The sequence below is a fragment of the Vanellus vanellus genome, assembly GCF_965231255.1.
Source record: "Vanellus vanellus genome assembly, chromosome: 4".
Classification (NCBI taxonomy): Eukaryota; Metazoa; Chordata; class Aves; order Charadriiformes; family Charadriidae; genus Vanellus; species Vanellus vanellus.
The window spans coordinates 43,997,806-44,021,051 of record NC_138909.1 but is presented as its reverse complement, the minus strand read 5'-3'; the positions used below and the strand labels follow the sequence as shown (position 1 = coordinate 44,021,051).

The window sequence follows — 23,246 nt, the reverse complement described above, 5'->3', positions numbered from 1 at the left end:
TCATGTGCACACAGACTTGTTTTAAACAGACCTCAGGCTGAACTTCTCACCCCACTTGGACGAGATGGACAACACACTCAGCAACCTCAGAGCAGAGGAGTTTTGCCTCTGTTTGTTTTCTCTGTTTCAGATGAGGACAACAAAGTGATCCTTTGTTCCAGTCATCCATCAGAGGAGGGACCAAAGCCAGGCTTGGCAAGGAGGGAGAAAGCCTTTGGAGCCACACAATGAAACACATGCACGGGCAGGAACAATCCTGGCTCCTGCTTCCAAGGTCACCACTGGAAGAGCAAACAGTATGGATGCTCGGCCCCAGGCATGGGCTGCTGGCCTGGGATCCATCGCCTTTCCCAGGGAGAAGGGGTAGGATGGCCTCTGCAGACTGGAACTCCTCCTTCACCCTCGAAACCTGGCCCCAGAGGGGAGCAGAGTGGGGTGGAGGGACCCTGATGGCTGCACGGTGTCAGACCACCTAAGGAAAAGTCACCCCAACCCATGTCCGACACCAGGAGAGGGTGGGCATGGGAGGAACAGCATCCAGGGCCAAAATTTAGAGGTCAGGGAGGGAGATGGTGGGAATTTTTGCTTGGCTTTCCAGGAATATGCACCCTCCTCCTCCACTCCCCAAACAAAGAGCAAAAGTGAAAGACAAACAAACAAACAGAAAATAATTATTCTGGGGTCAAATTGAATAATTCAATCCATTGCAGGGTGTTTTGTTTGTGAAATGTTTGTTTCGGTAAAGAAACGTCAGTCTTCCACTTTGAAACCACTGCAGCAGAGTGTTTTGGCTTGGCAACATCCCTCTCCCCCTCTCATCCTTTCACCTCTCATTTAAACCACTCCCAGAGTTTGATCCGAGTTTGCAGATGCTTTCAATAGGCTTCAAGCTGCCCCAGGGAACAATTTATTGTAGAGCTGGGGTCCCTCCAGCTGCAAACCTCTGTCTCACTCCTTCCTCTGACACAGCTTCGGGCAGCTGCAGGGACTTCTGCAGCACCCGTGCTGCTCCACCACTGCTGGGGAGCAGCCCCTGAGCAGCAAATGCTGTGTACACCTGTATAAAAGTGCGTGTGTGTCCCCATCCGTAGCTTTTCTCCCCAGAAGGCTGATTTGATCAGGTTTTCTAACACTGTGATGAAGTTCCTGCAAGGTCTGGGAGAGCCACAGCCCTGCAGAGCCCCGGCAACCTCAGTGTTTGTCCGGAGGGAAAAGCTGAGCCGCTCCACCCGTACCAGCCTCAGTAGTACCGCAGGAATCCTGGCTCATTACTTCTGTTGCCCGCGACTATTTTTGGGGAAGAAGGCCCTGCTTTCAGGTCTGGGGACATTGCTAGGGAAATATTTTTCTGACCTTTGCTGGACATTTAAAAAAATAAAAATTACATAATGCAAATACATGGTGTCATTTATTTTGGTTAAAGGAAAGTCTAATACGAGCAAGAGCTCACCTCATTTCATTTTGCAACCTAAGGCTGAGGGGCCTCGTTTCGATAAGGCCAGATGTGCCCCCCTTTACATGCACATCCCTCGCTCATTGCCACAGCCTTCCTCTTCCTCACAGGCATCCTCCGAGGTCAGATGGTCTCTCACCTCTGTCCTCAGCACTCACTACCCATAACTGCCCTCCTGGAAGTTTTGCTAATTGTTGGACCAAGCCTGAGTCTCGTAAAGATGAGGTCTGCACACAGAAATGGGGAGGTGGGCTGGGTTTTCTTACAGACAGATTTACTTCTGCACATCTGTCGTGGTTTGGCCTCAGCCAGCAACAAGGAACCACGCAGCCGCTCACTCGACTCCCAAAGCCGTGGGAAAAATCGGCAGAAAAAGGCAAAACTCGTGGGTTGAAAAAGTGTAATTTAACAGAACAGCCAAAGGGAAGGAGAAAGAAAAACAATAACACCGACAAAGGAGTATAAGGACGCGATTACAGTACCACCGCGCAGCGCACCCACCGCACCCGCTCCGCCGCAGCCCGCCCCCGAGTGGCGACTGCCCCCCCCTCCCCGGCTAGCGCCTCTTATAGCCGGGCATGGGTCACGTGGGATGGAATACCTGCCTCCCCTGCCGGCTCCTTGGGGAAATTAACCCCATCCTCGCTGGAACCAGGACAACATCCCAGCCAAAAGCTGCTGGGGGAAGCAAGTATCAAGAAGGAAAAGGTAGCCAGGATCATTGCCAGGCAACACCGAGGAAGGGCTTTTGAGCAGCCAGCCCATGGGGCAAGCCTTGAGGATCTCACAGAGGATCAGCTGCCATGAACTTCTCTGCCCCAACACCAGCCAGGACCACAGATTCCTCCCCACTGGGACTCAGACTGCGATGCTCTGTGCCTGTGGCTCCGGCAGCACAAAGAGAGGCACCAACGCTGCAGAAAGAGGCATCTTCCCCCATCTGCAGCCCCAAACCCAGAAGATGCTCTCCTCACTCTGCAACATCTCCAGGGTGGTGACAGGTCCTCACCTGCACCAAGAAGCAAACAGTGGCAGAGAAACGCTGAGGATCTGACTATCAACAACCCTCTGTTCCCTGACAGGGGCCCCATTTTCTGGTTGTCACCTTCCAAAAACGCCTCTTGTGCCTCTAGGTCGGTAGAAAGTCTCACTTCCTCCTGCAAGACAAGAGCCAGGCCACCAGAGCCACAAAGGGCCACCTCCATGTCGCAGAGCTCTATCTCTACCAGAGTCACGTCCCTGCTGCTGGAGCCACACCAGGTCCCTGTGCTGGAGCCCTACCTGCTGTGGACACGATAGTGGTCCTAATTTTCAAAGCAAGTAGTGGATGGAGAACCAGCTGTACTGAGGATGAAGCATTGATCCATGTAGCCCCCAGTGGTGTATGAGTCTCCACCACAACAAGGAGCACCCCAAAGTCTCAGAGAAGAACTTCAGAGCCAGGCAAAGAGTGCCTTTCCATGAATTTGTACAGAAAGCACACAAATTTCCTAAGAGGAATGAGTGACAGGCTACAATTCAAAAGACAGACAAACCGACCTGGATCTGGTATGCCATCGGAAGTGCCTACAGCTTCTGCAGGAGCACTCAGATATTGCACTGACTGTAAAAACTGGTGAAGAGCAGAAAGTGTTTGGACAAGAGTATCCAGAGCAAACCTTTGGAAAGGATGAGAGTTGGAGGAGGGTCAGGGACTGCTACTTCCCTTCCTCCCATCACAACCTGCTTGTGGGGGACCCACCAGCCCAGCCCATAGTGAGTGCAGGCATCTGAGATGGGTCCCCTTAGCCCTTGGCTCAGCTCTCCCTCCTGCCTCGAGCTGTTTGTGCTGGGGTGGGAGGAGACTGGGGGAGCAGGGCCAGATGCTGTGGTGCCTGCGATGGGGTGCGACTCACAGAGCAACAGTTTCCCCGCGATGTACCACCACATCTGTGGAGGAGATTAATTCTTGTTGGCAATTTAAATAGCCCCACCGTGCCAGGGCACTGTGTACACACAATAACAGAGCCTCTGGCCTCACTCCAAATTAGCCTGAGGAGCAGGTTTCAGGACGGGCTCAAAGGGGAAGTGGGCTGCCCCTCTCATCCCACCTCTCCTGTCACCTTCTGCCACCTTTGACTGCTCTGCAGATGTGATCAACACCCAGCGTGGTGCTGAGCTGCACATGCAAGAGGTCCCTGCATGCCACGATCCTGCTCTGCCTCCCAAACTACCCCAAAACACCCGGCCCAGCTGCCTTCGCCTCTGGGTCAGCATCTCTAAGAGGTCCCACAGCGATGGATGTGGCCAAAGCCCCAGCTCAGCAGTGATGGAGGTTTGCGCTTTGGTTCCTCAAATGCAGGTGTAAATGGGATGATCCAGCACAGGGAATCGATAGGAAAACTCCCAACAGCAGCCATGGGGGTAGATTTGCACTTCCAGGGCCATGCCCAGTGCCCGCTGCTAGCTGTACTCCAAACACAGTGGCCTGATAGAAGTCAATCCAGACATCTACATCTTGGTTCATTCAGTGCACACGTGTCTACACAGCACCTATGCCACCAACAGGCATGTTCACGGTTAACACTGGTCAAAAGATGGAAATAAAAGCTTTGAAGGACAATTTTTCATTTTCTTTTCCAAACCAACTGCAATAAAAAAGGTGGAAGCCAAAATAAATTTGAAATTCTGCCATTTTGGGAGCACAAACATAAGAAGAGTGCAAGCCCTGGCTTCTCTTTCTTGCCTTGCCCCCACCACCAGGTCCAACAAAACCTGGGGAAAACAGGGAAACAGTGAATGGGTCTTGGGGGGAAGCCCTGAAAGTGAATGAAGTGCTGCAAAATTAACATGAACAACACTCTTGATTTTTCACCACTAGAAAGCACTCAAAGAAAAGAAAAATCTGTAAAAAGGATGCCTTGTCATTAAAAAGCCATGGCAGTCTGATCAGAGCATTTCAAGTAACAGCGGGCACAGCAGAACTGGGCAGAGGCATCTCCTGCAGGCAGGGAGTCCACCCAACCTGCACCCCAGGGTGGGAGAACCCCAGGGTGCTCCCTCCATCCTGCCTGTACAGCAAAGGCAGAGGAAATGGTGCAAACTGGGAGTCCCACCAGCCCCGCAGAGCATGAAGGTCCAGCGCAACCTTGGCCAGGCACCTTCAGCACTGGTTCATAGAGGACCTCAGCTCCACGTCAAGCCCCAAGCTGGGGTCCCATGGTGGCCACAGTTCGCTCTCCATGCCCAGCACAGTCTTCGCCTGTGGCTCTCGTAAAGGATATTTATGGGAGGAAATTTTCCTCCCCTCACCTCCCTCAAAAAAGCAGCCACCGGGTTAATAAACCGCTGGCAAAAAAAAGCAGGGGAATTTCCATTAAGCAGAGTAAAAGGGTAATTAGCGACCAGGCTGAAAGCGCCTGCCCCGTCCCGCGTCACAGCAGCCAGCCCAAGCCCCAGCCAGGCTGGCTCCCCACGAGAAAGCAAACTTGGGTCAAAACCCTGGTTTCCCAGAGGGAATAGCATTTCCCTCTTGTTACCTCCACCAAAGTCACAGGAGAAAGAGCAGGAACGACTGCAGGTCTGGAGTGACCCTGGCAAAAGCACAGAAAAATCAGGGCTGGGAAACAGCACTGGCAGATGAAGGTCAGAGGAAAGGAAATGTTTTGTAAAATCAGTTGCATTTAACAAATGGTTTTGCTGTCAGAAAATGTCAGGAGAGGACCAGCGTGCAGACAGTCGTTCTGACGCTCTCGAAGAGCAGTATTGCACGTCGGAAGTGCTGCAGGTTGTTATTTTGCTACACAACCCCATTTCTACTGAAAATTGACCAAAAAAAAAAAAAGGCTAAAGCAAACTCTACCTGGTCTCTATCACCAGGCAGCACCTTCCCGCCCTTCATGCACGCTCCCAGCCCTCAAAATAGAATCACAGAACGGTTTGGGTCGGAAGGGACATTTGAAGATCATCTAGTCCAACCCTCCTGCAATAAGCAGGGACATCAACTCAATCAGGTTGCTCAGTGCCCCGTCCAAGCTGACCTTGAATGTTTCCAGGGATGGGGCATCTACCACCTCTCTGGGCAACCTGTTCCGGAGTTTCACCATCTCCATAGTAAAAAAATTCTTCCTTGAATATCTAGTCTGAGCCTATCCTCTTTTAATTTAAAACCATTACGCTTTGTCCTATTGCTACAGGCCCTGCTAAAAAGTCTGTCCCCATCTTTCTTATAAGCCCCCTTTAAGTATTGAAAGGCCACAAGAAGGTCTCACCGGAGCCTTCTCATCTCCATGCTAAGCAACCCCAACTCTTTCAGCCTTTCCTCATAGGAGAGGTTTTCCAGCCCTCTGATCCTTTTAGTGGCCTCCTGTGGATCCTCTCCAACAGGTCCATGTCTTTTTTGTGCTGGTGACTCCAGAACTGGATGCAGTACTCCAGGTGGGATCTCATCGGAGCAGAATAGGTGTGTGCCCACCACTGCAGAAGCAGCAAACACATCCTTGGGTGCTTTGGCCCTTTCCTGGGGATCCACCCCACCCACAGCTGTCTCTGCAGAGGGTCTCACCCCTTGGCAGAGGTGCTGGGTGCCACCAGCTTCCTTGGTGCAGCAAGAGGACATCACTTGCCCAGCATCAGACAGCTAATCAGAGGTAAAGTCAGGACCTGCATCCCAACCCTCCTACCCACATTATTCCCTGACCCTCTCACTTTTCTCCCAAGTGCTTTCTATGCTAGGCGACAAAATGGAGATTTTATTTGCAGAAGTGAAGGCTCCTGTTCCAAGACTCGCTTTGGTGTGTTTTTTGCAGACATGCTCCAGTTACTTTACTGATACAAGATGAAGCACAGTTGTAAATTATTAAGACAAATCTGCAAATGGCAAGTGAACAGAAAGCCAATTAGGTTGTCAGTAGTATTTTCTGTCTTAATGACACTTGTTCACTTCAGCCAATGTTTTCAAACTCCAGTGTCCAGTTTCTAATCGAAACTGAAGTATCTCAGGACAAGATGCCAGCGTCCCAGGGAGCTGAGTGTATGAACGCCCCACCTCTTGGCTGGTGGCGAACCCAAAAAGCCAGCTCGTTTGACGTGCCTCGCTGCAAGTACTGTGGGATGACCTTGCCCGAGACCACCAACCTGGAACTCATCAGTGCTTGGTATAGGTAGGCATGAGCAGGGCCAGCTGCAGTCGACACCGCAACAGGCTGGAGTACCACACCCACAGCGTCTGCTGAGCACTGGCCAAAATCTTGATTTTTTCCTTAGCCCAAAGCCTGAAAGTCTTCAACTAGGCAGAGGTTGCAGCATGCAACGCACGCTCCTGCTTAAGCAATGCCTGCTCGTCCGCAGGGAGGACTTGCATGGCACAAAGCTAAAGCAGACAACCTAGCAAGAGGGATGCAGCAAGGAGAGAGGTGCAGCTCCAGCTCTGAATCTCCAGGGACAGCCTGATGCTGGGACCCCAGTCTGAGCCCACCTTGGGACACAACTGCAGATATCTGATGGTACGGATCAGTGGATCGTAAAGTCCTCGTGAACAGAAACAATGAAGTGCCACCAAGAAGATGAGTTAAGAGCAGAAGAATTGATGCCCAAATGATACATCTTGCTTTTACGGGCAGTGAAAGACAAGGCAAGAGGCATACGTGAGAGGCAGATCTCTTACAGAAAGCTCAGGCTTTTCTAGCCCAACATACCATGCAGCACCTACAGCCTTTAAAATAGGGAGGAATGAAACACCAGCACACATTAAATACAACAAAGGGAAAAGGAGACCATGAAAAACTCCACCAATTGCCTCTGACAACAGCTTCAGCTGCTTCTGAGCAATCAGTGTCACCTACAGATTTGTGCATCACACACGCACACAATCAGCACTGACATGTCTCTGTCTCAAAGAGGACACATCTGCTGGCAAAGAAACCTAAGGGCTATAGAACTGCAAAGCACCAACAGGGCCAGTGCCACCAGTGCAGCCAGAAACATTCCAGCTGTGCTTCAGGAAGGAGGAACAGCAACCCCAGCAGCATGCCCAGCCTGGTCCATCTACAAAGGACCCCTCAAACTCACGGCACAGAGAAACTTGCTTTCTGCAACAGGAGCAACACATTCCTCCTTCCCTGTTAAAGCACGTCCAGTTCCCACCACCATGAGATATTCCGTCCCCACTGTGACCCTCTGCAGAGTCACTGGAGCTGCTGAAAGCAGCAAGTGGGTTTGGAACCAGCAAAGCATCCTGCAAACAAAAAGCAAAACTGGGGAAAGGAGACCTGTCTACATGGTTGTGATAAGGATGACTGAGTCTCAGGAAACCTTTGTTTCCAGTGTGGCCTTTGGCAAACTGTCCCATCTGCCAGCATTGTTTCACTCTCTCCAGTGCTGGGGGTGAGTCCCCTCAAGGCTGTCAGCTCTTTGGGGCAGTGACCGTCATTTCCAAGAGAGCATGCTACAGAGCAGAGCCCTAAGGGAGTAAGCGAAAACCTCTTTCAGCCTCAAACCAAACCATACGTTTGAGGAAGAGATGCTGGAGGGAAGAGCCTGGCAGCAAGAGAGTCTGTTGTCTCTCCCCCAGAAAAGCAAATCTGACGCCTCATATTAAATGTAGGGGAGAAGGACGAGTTTGTAATTGTTCGTTATGGCATGGTGGAGGGGAGGGGGTGAAAACAGAGGTGGAAGTTGCAAAAGGGACGTTACAACCAGACGACCTTACGTCAGAAATCTGCATCGCTCTCCACCCCAGCCCTGTACCTGCACAAGTTTCCCCATATCACACAAAATAAGACAACATATTTCCACCACAGTGATTTTTTCCATACCTGGACAGGAATAAGAGGCTCTTTGTCATCAATGTCAATTAGGACATCATCCCTGGGTGTGAGGCTCACATCATCTGCAATCAGAGCAAGCACGAGCATGATGAGGTCATCCAGTTGTTAGAAACTCCAAAGCCAAGACACCTTGGGATCAAGCTCCAGGAGCAATCTCAGCCTTGCCCAGAGCCTTCACACCAGCCAAAGCTCACATTCATGAGGGTTGAACACCTTCGCCAAGGGACAGCCCATCTCACTAACAAACCCCAGAGCTAAACTCCTCCTTCGCACCTCCTGGGATTTTTGTATTAGACCTACAGCTGGGCTGAGCTAAAAGCAACACATACAGCACCCCACAGCTCCTCCTGGAGAAGACCATGGGTGTGCAGCTGGCATGATTGTCATGGCATCACATACCTGAGTGCTCCTGGGGACCATCCGTCTCCTCTCGGTAGGGGTCACAGTAGAAGTCCTCCAGCGAGCGGATGGTGCACTGGCCCACGACAGGCCTTCGGCCAAATGGCCTGTTGTCGATGATTTTGACGATGATGGGGGGGCTGTACAGGCTCTCCTTGGGTAAACGCTGTGGGCAGAGGGGAGGGAACACGTAACTATGCAGGGCAGGAAGGCCAGATGCTCTGCACCTTCCCAAAGGGAATCGAGGCTGAGCAGGACAGAATTATATTCACCATAGGATGCATTTTTGGGAAGGACCTCTGGAGGTCCCATAAACCAGCTCTGCTATGACCCCATCACTGCAGGGTCAGGGACCAGGTCCTCACCACTTCCATGAAGAGCACACAGACATCAAAGTTGGGATTCTTCTTGACGTTCTTGATGACACAGGACTGCACAAGCTGGCCTCCACACTCCACCAGCAGGCTGGGCGAGGTGACGCTGGCCAGCTGGTAGCTCTTGAGGTTCCTCAGCCCCCAGGCCAGGATCTGAAGGGTGAGGGCAACAGATGGCAAAGACTGAGCCAAAGGTCTGCCTCTAGGTCTTTCACTGAGCTTCTCAGCAGTGGAGGTAAGCCTGAAAGTTGGCCCACCATGAGGGAGACACAAATCAACCCTGTAGGACAGGCAGTGCTGGGAGAAGCCAGGTTGTACAGCAAGCGTTTCTCTTTATGCATCAATACACCAGGTCCACAATTGCTTATCTATTAATGGAGCATCTCTGTTTTGGGCAAATGTCATCCTGATGTGAGCAGACTGTCCTTCTAAAAATCAAGTGTGGTCCAGGGCTATGCTCTGACCTAGAACTTAACTGCTCGCTGAGACTAGTTTTCTCAGCAAGATAACATTTTTTGACAGATAAGCCATGAACAGAATCAACTCCCAGCACTGGTGGGACTCCACAGAGTCTATCTTGGATCCCATTTCTGAGTCTCAGCCTCCCCTTTAGGGACACACATTTGGAGTGTTATTCCACGAGAGGGTGAGCTGCCTTGTGCACTCCCCATCACTCACCTCGATGGCCGTGCGCTGCAGGACCGGTTTGATTCCTTGTGGGACCATGTAAATGTTGGGCTCCCGCTGAGGTGGGGGGTACGGCAGGTCAGAGTCCGCAGACTGCAGGGAGCAGAGATGCCAAGTGGACGTCAGGTCATGCCACGATGGGACAACAACCCCATCACCTCCCTCTCGCCATGCTGCATCCCCCCCAGAGTCTCCTTCTCCCTGCAAAACTCATCTTGGTGTCCAAGACACCTAGACAGGGGGAGATGGGCGCTGAGGGGATGGCTGTGCTTGTAAACTGTTTCTCTCTCTTTAATCTGACCCTGGAAAAGATCAAACATCTACTGCTGAGAGCAATCCTTGAACCTTTCCAAGGGAACAAAGATCTGCCCTCCATCGAGGCTCAGCCTCCTTTAGGGGAGGAGGGGATGAAAAAGCATCTATCCCATACCAGGACCTCAGTGAGATAGTTAAGCAGAGGGTTGAGGAGAGGAGATGAAGCAGCAGCAGCAGGGGGTTAATTAGTGAAATACAGCTCCTTGAGTTGGACAGAATGAGATGCGGTGACCAGCTGCCGAAGAGCAGCAGACAGTTTAGTGGGAGCAGCACCATGGGATGGAGGGTCGGCGTCGCCTCCCAGTGCAGGAAGAGGTGGTTGTACATTCATGGCATACAACAGCTCAGCTATAAACCTTACCTGGCAGCTGCCAAGCTGCAGGCCACAGGACAGAGCTCAGATAAAGCTGTCTGTGCACCATGTCTGCAGAAGGAGATTTCCTTCAGGGTGAGACCAAATCTAGATGGCAAGTGAGGGATTCAAAATTTGCTTTCACAGAGGAGGAAAGAAGGGAGTCAGACTTCCCTGGCTGCTCACAGAGGACGGGCTCTGAGCCCTCCCAGCACTCGGGTTCTTCTTGACCTCTGTCTCTGAGTTCAGAGTCACCAAAAAGGCAGGAATGAAAGCAAAACCTCTAAAAATGCAGCCCTCAACCAAGGGCAGTTGGAACCAATTTAGGAGACTGGCATTCTTTTCAGGCTGGAGTATTATTGCATTAAATTAAGTGCGTATATGTATTTCAATTATACGATTGGTTCAGGTTTATATATGTATGTATATAAATGCTATACAAAGGAATTTTTCACAGTGGCATGTTAGATATACGAGACGCTAAGCTTTAATTTTCATTGGTAATTCCTGGTGACTGCCGAATCAAGCTGCTTGTTAGCTGAAGACTTTCAATAACTTCATTTTGGGGCAGATATCTGGCTTCCCACATGGGGCAGATGGTAAATCTGGGGCAGACAGTCTTCCCTCCCATGGTCCAGATGCTTGCAGAAATGGTTAGTGCTAGCAGGGAAAGGGAAGGTTATCTTGGGGATGACTGCCTAACGAGAAGGGAGAGGTGCAGACCATCCTCAGCATCGCTCGGGTGCTCAGCACCCACTTACTTACCCAGAGCCTTAATTTAAGACTGCTCAGACATTGCACCATCAACATGAGCTGATCTTTCCTTTGGGTAGAGAAAGATCCAGGAAGCCCCTGAAGAGTTATCTCCAGCCTTTTTTTTGTGACCCACAGCACTTAGGGCACATCAAGATGCCTAAGCATGGACTGAACCAAGAAGAGCCTCAGTCTGTCCTTGTATAGTGACATATGTTCATTTCCAGCTTTAAATGTGCTTAAATTGCATTTAAGTTGCATAATAGAGATGCAGAGCTGGAGAAGCCACCTAGCCCATCTCTAAACCCCGAGGTAGGCTCAAACTCCACACAGCCCCTGTGAGATGGCTGCACACTCTGTTCCCAAAAGGGAGGTTTTTTTCCTCAAGAGAGCACCTAAATCTTCACTGATGCAAATACCATGTGTCACATTTCCTTATTGTCATCGGACTCAAGATCATTTCTGGCAAATCTGTATGGGAAAAGGGAAAGAGCTTCCTTGGGGAAAGAGCTCCTGCCTGTCCCCCATCCTCCCCAGGTTCAACAGCAGCTTTGAAAGCCAAGAGTGCATGCTTAGATCCTAACAATGCAACGTCTTCAGATAGCACTAGCCATTTCTAAGTCCTTCTCAACCCCTGCTGCTCTCCTGGCTGTTTTGCAGTTATTCTCCTGGGTCTCCACTGAATGAATGAGCACTAAATGTTTCACCAGATGGTACAGAAATGAGCAGTGAGTCCTGGGGATGAGGCAGGAGCAGGAAGGGTTGGGTGATAGTGGCAAACAAGCAGTTCCCAGACACAGCTCTCAAGTCAGACACAGCCAGCTGGATGGAGGAGACATCCATGAAATGGCCCATGGGGTCTGCTGGCAGTGGGATAGTTTGAATGAGACAAGTCAGAGGGAATCGGGGTGGAAGGGAGCTCTGCAGATCATCTAGTCCAACCCTGACTTTGATACAGGGTTGGAAGAGAGATGAGTGAAAGTCAACTTAGATCAGACCAGTTAAAACAGTGGCTGGAAACATCTCCCCGTTTGAGCACACAGCTGGGCCATGTTGTTTCAAGGGGGGGCTAAAATCCCAGTGCCAAAGGCTACTCCCATTGGCACCAAACAGAAATGCAGTAGAAGGAAGTCTCGTGCCAGCCTGGTTGTTCAGATACATCAGGAGCCTGCATGACGCAGGTATGAGCCTGATTCTCCACAAGGCTTGTTATTTACTGCTAAGGGCGCTGGAGACCTCAGGCTGGCAACACTCTTTTGGACGCAGCCTCAGTGGGTTGGTCTGGATGGGGTTCCTGCATGGCTGGTGGGTCAGGCCAGGCCATGTCTAAAAGAGCTGGTCTCTCTGAGAGTCTCTGTCGGGACTTTGCTTGGTTTCTGGGCAAAAGCAGAGGAACAGAGGAGAGTCAAGTGTTTGAGCATAAAAGGTACCCATTGGAGGAGGCCCTCGTAGAACAAGGCAGGGGTGCAGAGCTGTGGAGTGCCCCATCCAGAAATGGCAGTGGCAAGAAATGGAGGAGAAAGAGCAGAGAGATGGTTATGTTTACATGAGCTCATCCATCTCGGCCAAAATGGAGCACAAAGATGAGCCCCACACCATGAGGAAAGGCTGCTTGGGTGGAAGAAATCCATCTTGCAAAAATGTGTTTATCCCAATCCAACCTTCCATGGAAACGTGGCCAGGCTCTTTGCGTGTCCCATGTCCCTCCTAGCTCATCTTCCAGACTTTGGGATTAACTGGCTCTTAGGGCCACCACAACCCTCAAGTAGACATGTCCCTTGTTCAGCTCCTTGCCTTGGATTTTAAAAAATACCAGCCTACCCTGGCAGCTCTTGGTTCAGCTGGTGATCTGCTCGGTAGGATGTACAAGGTCTGCGTAGCAACTTTGACAGGTTGCCCAAGCAGCAGCTTGGGATCCCGAGGCTGCTATTTCATTCAGAGTAACTGGAACATCCCAGCACATGCCCCAATTCATAGCGAATTCCCCATGAAAAGTTACAAACTTTTCAGCTTGGATTTCAGCTAAGGTCCAGCCAAAGGTCAGCCCAGCATTTTGGCTTTTACAGGCTTTGTTTGGAAGGGTTGAACACCAGGAGACCTCATGCACATGCATCCCACAAAGGTTACATATTACCTGACATGCCCTGCCATCAGGAAAACTTCTCGGGTTAAGCACAGAGCCCTTCTAACCCTGTCCTGCTGGTGATCACTCGTGTTACTAAAATCCTGGTGCTATTGACTTGACTCATCTGAAAAGAAGTGGCTACACTATGGAGGCACAATTTTAACAATCTCCAAGATGACGGGGCAACTAAATCTTATAGACTCACCTCATCCAGGCTGGAGGACAGCTCACTCTGGAGAAGAGAAAGAAAGTACGGAGTTAGAGCAATTCTCATCCATAAGCCCATCCTAGGGCTTGTACGCGTAGCTGATAACTGAATAGAAAAAGGGCGCTTTCCAAGTTCCTGCACACCACCATCCCCAGATTTGAGAAGAAATCAGCGTGGCTAACTTAAAACCATTTAAAATCCAGCATCAGTTAATGCCTTTGCTCAGATGGGCCTGTGGGGTACAAAACACACTGGAGCTGTTGGGAAGCACAACAGGAAATCACAACAGGAATGCTGAAATTATCACAGGGCAGGAAGGTCATGGTGTGTTTGACACATGAGGAATTATATCTGGAATGGGGTACATTTGCCCTGGTTTAGGGGTCAAAACTGAGCTGCCCCACTTCAGCTCTCTTTACCATCAGCTGAAGGAAACTGGCATCTCTACATGGGGATTCCTTCATCCTAAAACAGGATGGACAAATTGCCTGCAGAAGCAGGGCTGCAAACAGAGTCCACTGCAAACCTCTGCAGAGCAGCTGATGGTGCTGGGACCCAGAAGCACTGCAGGGGCAGGGGAGGGGACAGTTTGAGGGATGTAGACCCTAGGAGCTGCAAACAGGAGAAAAGGATTACCTCAAAGCCAGGGATGTGATGGACAGCCGGCTGTGGAGAAGAAAAAACACATACTTTACATTTGCGCTCCTGGTGCTAACTGCTAACTTTATCTGGCCGAGAAACATCAGTCATCCCATAGCCAGACGCTGCCCCCCTGCATGCCCAGTGCTGGGCTCCAAAAAGCCTGGGCACGAGGGCAGGGCTCTCCCTCTGACAAAGAAGCAGGAGAGGAGCCTCAAATCCACCCAGCTGCTTTTTGCTAGGAACAAATAAGGTCCTGAGAGAGGACTCCCCTTTCCAAGGTCTCCCCCACCCAGTTCAGTAACTTCTGAGGGGGGTGAGGAGGAAGAAGAGGCTGCGTGCAGATGATTCGGTGCCCTGTCCTGGTAGGAGAGACATCGCCTGACCACCACCCAGCAGCCCCTCACTGGTGCAGCAAGGCTGGTACCCAGCACACCCACCCCCGGCAGCTGCAGCACCATCGTGCACAGAGCACAGCATCCCTCCAGGAGCAGAGCTGGGACCTACATCGGAGAGGGGGAGGAGGGAGCTGCGGAACCCTCGTTCCCAATTAGCACCTCGAGGCTGGGAGGGAGAAACAGGACAGGGAGATTTAGCCTTCCAGTCCATCCACTTTCCTTGGCAGAGGCACATCTGGGCTGCAGCCAGGCGCCACGGCCAGTGGAAAAGCCAGAGACGAGAGGGGCGAGGGGGTGGTGCGTGCAGGGGGACGGGGAGGGTGGGAAAGCACACGAGAGCACACTGGGGCATGACGAGGAGTCTCTCCCACCCGGGCTGACTCCACAGCAAAGCCTCCTTCCCCCGTGGCTCGTTACATGAAAGGCCAGCACTGACAGCTTGCTGCAGGAGTAACCGCCCACTTCAGCTCTCATAAACCCCCTCCGGAAATTAACTGTGAGCAAAGGGCAGCGATCTGGGGCCAAATGCACCAGGATCCTCCCGCGGTGTGAAGGTGCGGAGGCTCTGAGCTCAGCACTGCAGCCAACCGGGCTGGCAGGGCACGAGCAGTGCCTCCCGAACCGGCACCCGTCAGCCTGGGCTTCGGTCCAGCATTGAGCCTCTTCCCGTTGGCTCTGCTAAACGCTTCCCACCGTGGCTGCTGCAGTGCAGCCAGTGCTGAGCATCACAGCTGGGTCTGCTCGGAGCAGCCATCCTGGTGAAACTGGGGACAGGCAGGGGCAGAGATGCTGAGCCCGGGTGGACATAACTCAGCGCCCAGCAAAGGCTGGATCCTGCTGGGTGTGGAAAGAGTCCAAGGGAAGAAGCTAGCATTCCAATCAGAAACACGATCAGGTCCGGATGAGGAGCTCACCTTCTCCCTCTGAATCAGCTCGAAGGCAGCCAGCAGCTCCCCAACGTTTCTGTTCGCCTTGATGACCGGGTGCCAGGAGAGCCGCGGCGAGCGCGCCAGGCTGGGCTTGCAAATGCAGCGCCCCATGAACTCATCTGCACCCTGAAAGGCAAGGACAGGCATGGGGAGCTTTCTTCCCACCCCACTGCCTGGTGGAGTCCATCACCGCACACCCACATCTCAGCCGAGACCCTGTCATTCAAAAACCAGGCTCAACGTCTAGACTATTATAGGACCAGTTCAGAAAAAAAGATGGTTTTGATACCCATGTAGACTCAAGCTTTCAGACTTCTCCCAGTAACTACTAGTGCTAGAAATGCTGCCTTTCTTATGCATTTTGGCTTAAACAGGAGGTGAAATTACTATGGTATCACACAATTTCCAGAGCAGGAGCTCGGAGTATAGCATTAAGTATCAGCAGCTCTTAAAAAGCTCATTCACTGATCTGCAATGGGATCTTCAGTTGCCTTTACTGCTTCCTGCTGGTGTCTTTTGGAGGAGGGAGGGCAGAAGGGTTCCTGTGAGGTTTCTGAGACATTCCTGAGATGGATTCTAAGTGCTTTTCACTTATGCAATGCTCTTACATGCAGTCCACTCTTGTGACAGGCTACAGCCCAGTTTTTCTAGGAAGGACTCAAGGTTATCTCACCAGCCCCCCAATGCCATCACTACAAGGCACTTTGGATACCTTTGGGCAGTGGAGCAAACAACAGTGTATGGTCCCCTATTTTCATGACTGCTTTAAATCTTGTCCCAAGCTTTTTCCACAAGGAAATATGGTTAATTTAGCCACTCTGCAAAACACGATGTAGATGCAGCGTTGGTAACTAGAGCAGGGCGACCAGGGACATCACTAGCAGAGCTCTTTGCTGAATTTTTGTCTTCTGAGTGTCCAGTTCAATGTCTAAGCCACTCATAAATGTAACAGCATTGCACTCCAGAGGGCAGGAACAGTGCCATGCGTTTGTGCCATCCACCCCAGCACACTCACACCATGAAGGTCCAGCTCATGCTGACACACTTACATAGGTGTCATGGTCATATAATTCCACCACAATGTTGGGAGGGGAGTCAAACACATTCTGGGGGTCCCCAAAGATCTCTATCTCATAGAAGATGAGTGTTTGGTCCCACGTGGGGTTCAACGTGTTCTTGATCACCACTGTCTTCTGGCTTTGGTGGAGGAAGGAGACAATGGCGTAAGGATCTGCAAGGGATTTTAGATAAGAGGCAAAGGATGAATTAGAGCTACTGGTCTAGGAAGGAGAAAGCAATCCATAGCCATTCAAGGGCCAACACGCTGGGCAGGGAACACTGTGAAAAGGCTGAAGGAGCTGCAGGTTTTTTAGAAACAGCAATGACATTCCCATCATGTCCCAGGCAACTCCAACTGAGAGAATGAGGCTGAGGTCTCCAGCACTTATCTCTGTACACCAGTTATTCACAGCTCAGGTATTTCCCAAGCTGGATGTGATGTCTGTATGTTTAGCAGCCCTGCAAAGGGGTTGTCTTCCACACACTTGCCCTGTCTCTCTTGAACCCACTATATCCTCTGGTCAGCACTCAAAACTGTATGAAGAACCACCCTCTCATGTTTTTTTGCAGTACCCAGTTCCGTCTCCATCTGAGGCTCCTCAGTTTTCTTGCATTAGAAGAGAAGGAGCAGTCCACGCCTGCACACCTGCACCGACACTTGGGTTCTGCAGGTTTCTATAATGCCAACGCTAAAACACCTCTTTTTCAGGCTGAAGAGTCTCATCCTATAGACCAATTCCTCATAAAGGGCCAATCCCGATCCCTGCTCATTCCAGCTCTTTTTGGGACAAGACAACCACAACAGTCCACGCAACTTAGCTGTCTGTCTATGAAAAGACCTTCCTTCTTATCCCCCAGCAGCCTCCTTTTCTGAAAAACCTCTGATGAAGGACTTCTTTGCCAAAAACCTTTTCGACATTCAATGAGACTATGTTAACCAGAGGAACCTTATCCTCTGGCTTGTGATAACTCCAGCTGCTGGACACACCGCGACCTTCCCTGGCCACATCTCCCAGCACTCCACTGCTGTAGCATTACAAATTTCCTCGCTGTCTGACCTGATTTGTCCTGGTCCTCATGACTCCTCACCTTCTCCACCAGCATTGAGGTAGCAAAAATGGTTCACCTATTTGCCCTCAGGTGTGGGGTTTTCTCCCAAAAGATGGCTCTGCAATTTATGTTTCAATGGTGATAACACAGCCATCTTCCAGAGAGCACAAACTGTTTCCACAATGCAGACTTTCCCGGGAAGATGCAGGAGGCACCAGCACAGCACATGTGGGTGAGCAGTACCTCCAGTTCGCCCCCTGATGTGAAGACCAGGCCATGAAGCAGGTGACTGGGACACTACTGCCTCCTTCCTGGGGTCTTTAATATCTCTAGAAGGGACAGGAGCTGAGGATGCAGCCAGCAACCCGCCAGAGTCATCCTCTCAGCCCCTTTGCATGAGCTTTGATAACCTTCACGTCTTGGGGAGGGTTTTGGGTTCCTGGCACTCCAGATTATCCCACCGGGCCTCCAGCTGCTGTACCAGATAGCTCTGGGTCTTCCTTAGGGCTGCTGCATCACATCTGCCAGCCCCATGCAGACATCTCGGATACTCCAAGGTCTCATCAAACCCCTGTACGTAGGCACTGAGCTGGGAACAGTGTCTCACCCCTAACTTGGGACAAAGCCAGAGGCTTCTCACTTCGAGGCAGCACCAAATAGTAGCCTCCCTTAACAACCAAAGCAATTAACACAGGAAGTCTGAGATCAATTAACAACAGAAAGGCAAAACCTGAACCCTCTCTAACACTTTCCCTTCCAGACAGCTTCAAAGAGCACATGGCCCAAACCTGCTATGGACATCCAGCACGCACCAGCAGTGGCACTGGGCATGGCGACAGGACAGGCAGTGATGGAACCAGGATCAAGGGCTGGGTGAGGGGTTAAAAACATGCCGTGGGATCACATTATAAGACCCTGTGGAGACTGAACACCCTTCATAACTTGAGAGTACCTGCTGGTCCTTGTCAGCAATGAGAGCTCCATGATTGCTGCATCCCACCTGACTGGTCCCAGGTGGAACCCTGAGCTCTGGTTACCTGAAAAGCCCAACCTCCACAGTGGCAGGAGACATTATGGGCCATTTTTGGAAGGACACAGGCCACCTCCTCCACCTGGCTCCCAGCATGACATGCCACCACAAGACACAGATACACCAGACAGTATATGAGGGTCCACCAGCATGCAGTGGGGTACCACCCACACCACCCCAAAGCCAGTCCCAAGAGACCTACTGGCAGTCAGGAACATGGCAGACCCTACAAATGCAACTCTTGGTGCTCAGCACTGCACAAACCTCCACGGTCCCAGGAGAACTCCCCCCACCCTGCAAAACAGGGTGCACACCCCAACACCAGCACTGTAGGGAGACAATGAGCTTATGCTGGGAGCAAAACATGTCCTGCCTGCCCTGGAGATGGAGGAGCATCCCCCAGACACCTGAACATGGGGCTGGCTGAGCAGCGCTGGCTGAGCAGGGGCGGCATCCCCCACGCTCCCTCCCCTCTTCCAGGGATGGGGGGGTCAAGGGGGAAATGTATTTTCTTTCTTGGCGTCCGGACCGCAGCAGACGTGTTTAATGAGCCGAGGCTGTTTGCGAGGTGGCCGGCTGGAGAGAGCACTATTCACGCTGGGAAGAACCTTTTCCACTTACGCGCTTTTTTCCAGTAAGAGGAAAGCAGAATGCGTTACAATAAACAAAAAACCATGGATTTGGATTTGCTTCTTTGCCTTCCCCCCCCCCTTCTTCTTTTTAAAGGAGGCCTCCATAAAGCCCCTTTGTTTAGACCCTCGTGTGCACAGAAGGTTTATTTTTATAACTGTGTAAAGCCCCCTTAATGAACTCCTTTATGCTTTGTTAAGGCAGCGGAGATCACAATTCCACATTGTGGCATGTTGTTACTCATGTTGTCCTTGGCCGGGTTTTTCTGAAGGAAGGGACTCCCCTCCCCGCTCCGCCGATCGGGGCCATGAGATCACCTCGGTCCCCACCACTTCGAACAACAAACCCTTTGTGGAGGCAGAGGGGAGACGGGACCTTGGTGGGCAGAGACACTGGGTGATTGTTTGGGTGCTCTGCACCTCTCCAGGGCATTTCTGTCCAACCCCCCCAAAGCCCCTCTGCTTCAAAATACAGGGGGAAGCAGGATCCCTTGGGACTGTCTGTGGTCCTGCTACCTGGCATGATGATGCCCAGCTGTCCCCACAGGCTGCTCCTCGCTGCGTGTCCCCACGCTGCACGACTTTTGCAGGCTCTCCCTGTATCCCATCCAAGATCCATCACCCCCGTGCCAACACTGGTGGGCAAACCCATGCCCAGCCCCTCTGCAAATCCCCGTGGCAGACAGTCAGTGACAGTCTTGAAGGGATGCTGGATGCGTCCTCCCCACAAGCATCACTGCAGAGGGGTGTGGGTGCTCCAGGGATACCTGCCCCGGGACCTGCTCATGTCTCAGATGTGGCCCCTGCCACAGGGCACTGAACTGATGGGGACTTTCAGCATTGCTCCAGCTCCAGCTCTGAGTCAGAAGTAAACAGCGACGTCCCCACTGTCCTGCTTTCCCACCTCAAAATGACACTCCAAAGTATTAACAGGTGTGGGCAAAGGCAGCTTGGGTCACAAGAACCAAGGAGCAGCAGGGCCACCTGGCTGGAATGGCCCAGCCCATAGGGAAGTGGATGTGGGACCCTCCAGCTGGTCCTTGCTCAGGTCAAACACAAAGGACCATTCCCTGGCGTGCCTTCCCATCCCCACAGCCACACTTCAGCCTCTGCTGCAAACGAAGCACTCCTAAACCAAAGCCACCTACACCCAAGTACCCTTCAGCACCAAATGATAACACAGCTGCCCAGAGGACAAAGTGACATACCTTATTCTAGCTTCATTTCCTAACCCAGAAAACATGAGGTCAAGCACAGGACGTCCCAACCACATCAGCTCAAGTCTGGCAATTTCAGAAGTGCCTGAAGCTGTGCTGGGGATGTGTTGAGAAGCAGAACATGGAAAACTCCTCACTCAAAGCCCAGGACACCCTTTTCTCCACCTGGGACCCCATTTTTTTTTCCATGAAGGGGCATTTTTTACAGTCCGATCTGAAGGATGCCTGGTTCAGGTGTCAACTCCATCAAGGAATGCCCCCAGTCATTGCCTCCCAGCTCCCTTGCAAAATTTCCAGGATGGAGAGCAGAGGAGCAGCAGCTCAATTTAATGTTCAGTCATGAAAACAAATGCGAACCATTTTACATATTTGCCACTGTTAGCTATTTTCCTTTCCAACCATATTTTCAATCAATTCTTTCATTCCTAATGAATGGAATCTCCCTTCTTCAGCTTTGATCCCTTCCCCAAACCACAGGACAAATCCCCTCCACAAACCCCTCACCCAGGAGACTGCTGCCCCCCCTGCCCTGCACGGGTGGGCACGAGGCTGGCCAGGATTCAACTGGGAGCAACCCGAATGCCGAGGGCACATAAATCCAAGCAGAAACTTCAGGAGGACTCAGAAGAAGGTGCCTGTCTGCTCCGAGGTCCTAATTACATCCTTGCACCCTTTTTAATTTTTCTGAGCATATCTGACGGAGGTTTCTGCCCTGTGCTCCATCATCTCGACACCAACCCAGAGCCCTCCGTCCTGCCTGCGATCTCAGAGCTCACACGCTGCGTGGGGGGGTGGCTCGAGGCAGTGTGCCATGGTAAACATCCCTGCCCTCTGCTCTGTTTTTATTTGTCATGCCCCTGAGCCGTCTGCTACCCAGCCTTGCCACCGGCTTTCAGCATCACCTCGAGTTGGGGAGAAGGAGCTATTAGCAAAGGAAATAGCTCTGACTCACGGCTGACCTGGGTAACTTGTGGTTTCTGGTTGGTTTCTCACATAAGAGTTCTTGAAACTGATTTTTTTGCTGATGGGAAATCAAGCTACCAGGCTGGTTGCCTTGGGAAAGCCTCACGCCGCTGTCTTTTGTTGTATGGCTGCTGAACATCCCCCACATCACATCAATAAATAACCCAAAAATTGCTTTACAGACCCCACTACTCCCCAGCATTCATTACAGCACTAATTACAAGCACAAACACATGGACATGGGCTTCTGGGATTACCTGAAAAGCTGTCCTTATCCATGGCGATCAGATCCCGAGCTTGGTACATGTAGCATCGGAGGTGGTATCTGTTCCCATCTGTACAGACGAATGAGAAACAATTAAGAGATGAGCCCAGGGATAAGTGCAGGGCACCAGGGGAATAGCTGATTTTTTAACCAGCCCTAGGCTTGTGCCTGAGGGCAGCTTGCCTTAGTCCTTCCCATGCCTTCCCAAGAGAGCACCGAGCCCTGAGCATGTCGGTGTTCCCGGGGGACAAGCCATACCCCATCCTTGCCCACCCCACCCCTTTCCATCCGCCTGCACTCAAAGTGGGCAAGAGGAAGAGGATGGGAAATGCTCGGCTATGGGGTCCCCATAGCAGAGGCTCCATGCCGGAACTCACTGCAGGGGAATTTCACCCTCCCTCCTGACCCTTAGGGCCTTACAGTCAAATATGCACGAAATGGTGGGTCTGTTGACACCAAAACTGAGGGTGGAGACGGATTTGCCATCATCACTCTTGTCATCTGTCACTCCACCCTGCAAGAGAAAGCAAGGCAAGGTCGGTCATGCCGGGACACCCTCTGTGGCCAGGGCTCCCTACGGGATGGGATCCTCCAGATATTATTCATGTGGGCGTCCAAAAGGACTTTCAGACTCCCCATGGAGGGACCCTCAGGCTCTCCAGCCCCAGGAAGGCAGAGAGGACCCAACTCTCGATCCACACCATGCTGGGAGGGAACAAGACATGACAACAAAAGCAGCCCGAGGGTCACCAATTCACATCCCACCTCCCAGCAGCTCACCAGCATGGAAAAGCCTCTCCATAAAGTTCATGGAACAGTAGTTAGGAGTTAAGGCAATTTCACTAAATCTCCTTGCGAGCAAAATTAATGGAGTATAAACTTTGTGAACAGTGATACAGGAGGTGTCAAATGCAGGCAAATGCCCCATTCGCTGCCTGGGGGGGGGGAGCCTCGGCCGACCCTACCCATCGCCCTTCCTTCTTCTTGTGTTGGCCTTGGAGAGCCGGCCTTTTATCACTTCCTAATTGCCACATTCGGCTTGAAATATTTAGTTACAGGAAAAGGAGCCTAAAGGTAACTTCCTGGAGAGTGTAAATCTGATCTTTAAATATTTTTCAATTATCAAATGCTAGGGAGAGACAAGAGAGATGTTTAAAGAAAAAAGGAAATGAAAGAAGATAAAAAGAAAAAAAAAAAAAAAGAAAAAAAAAAAAACAACAAAAAACAGACTGGGATGGAGTTTCCATAGCCCGGAGCTGCCAAATCCCAAAAATGCATGAGGAGCTTAGGTGATCTGCAGAACCCTCCTTGCTTTTCCAGGCAGGAATCACAATTACCGTGACATTGTCGCAGAGGAAGCCCTGGGTTTTGCGTTGTTTTTACGGCGGTGAGGTCTTGCCAAGGGTTTGCGAGGCAACCTACAGAGCTGCCTTCCCTTCCTCGGCCCCCCTCCCCACGGGAGCTGAATAGTTCCTCATTTATTTTTATGACCGGTCCCCCCAGTCTCCCCACCCCAACCTGCACCCGCTGCCAGCCTGGGGAAAGGCAAGTGGAGGAGACCAGGAGCTGAGACAGGCAGGGGTTGCTCTCTGAAA

The 23,246-nt window shown here is 51.5% G+C and overlaps 1 protein-coding gene across 1 annotated transcript in view; it reads right to left on the bottom strand.

Moving 5' to 3' along the window:
• The window catches only part of DYSF (dysferlin), a 100,744-nt gene that overhangs the window by 44,130 nt on the left and 33,368 nt on the right, over positions 1-23,246 (bottom strand). The window contains exons 31-40 of the mRNA XM_082481972.1: positions 22,072-22,165; positions 21,644-21,721; positions 16,488-16,669; positions 15,424-15,564; positions 14,109-14,138; positions 13,470-13,496; positions 9,711-9,812; positions 9,024-9,185; positions 8,659-8,824; positions 8,248-8,321 (exon numbers count right to left, since the gene is read on the bottom strand). Coding sequence (XP_082338098.1) covers positions 8,248-8,321; positions 8,659-8,824; positions 9,024-9,185; positions 9,711-9,812; positions 13,470-13,496; positions 14,109-14,138; positions 15,424-15,564; positions 16,488-16,669; positions 21,644-21,721; positions 22,072-22,165 — 1,056 coding nt within the window. The remainder of the gene's footprint in view (positions 1-8,247; positions 8,322-8,658; positions 8,825-9,023; positions 9,186-9,710; positions 9,813-13,469; positions 13,497-14,108; positions 14,139-15,423; positions 15,565-16,487; positions 16,670-21,643; positions 21,722-22,071; positions 22,166-23,246) is intronic.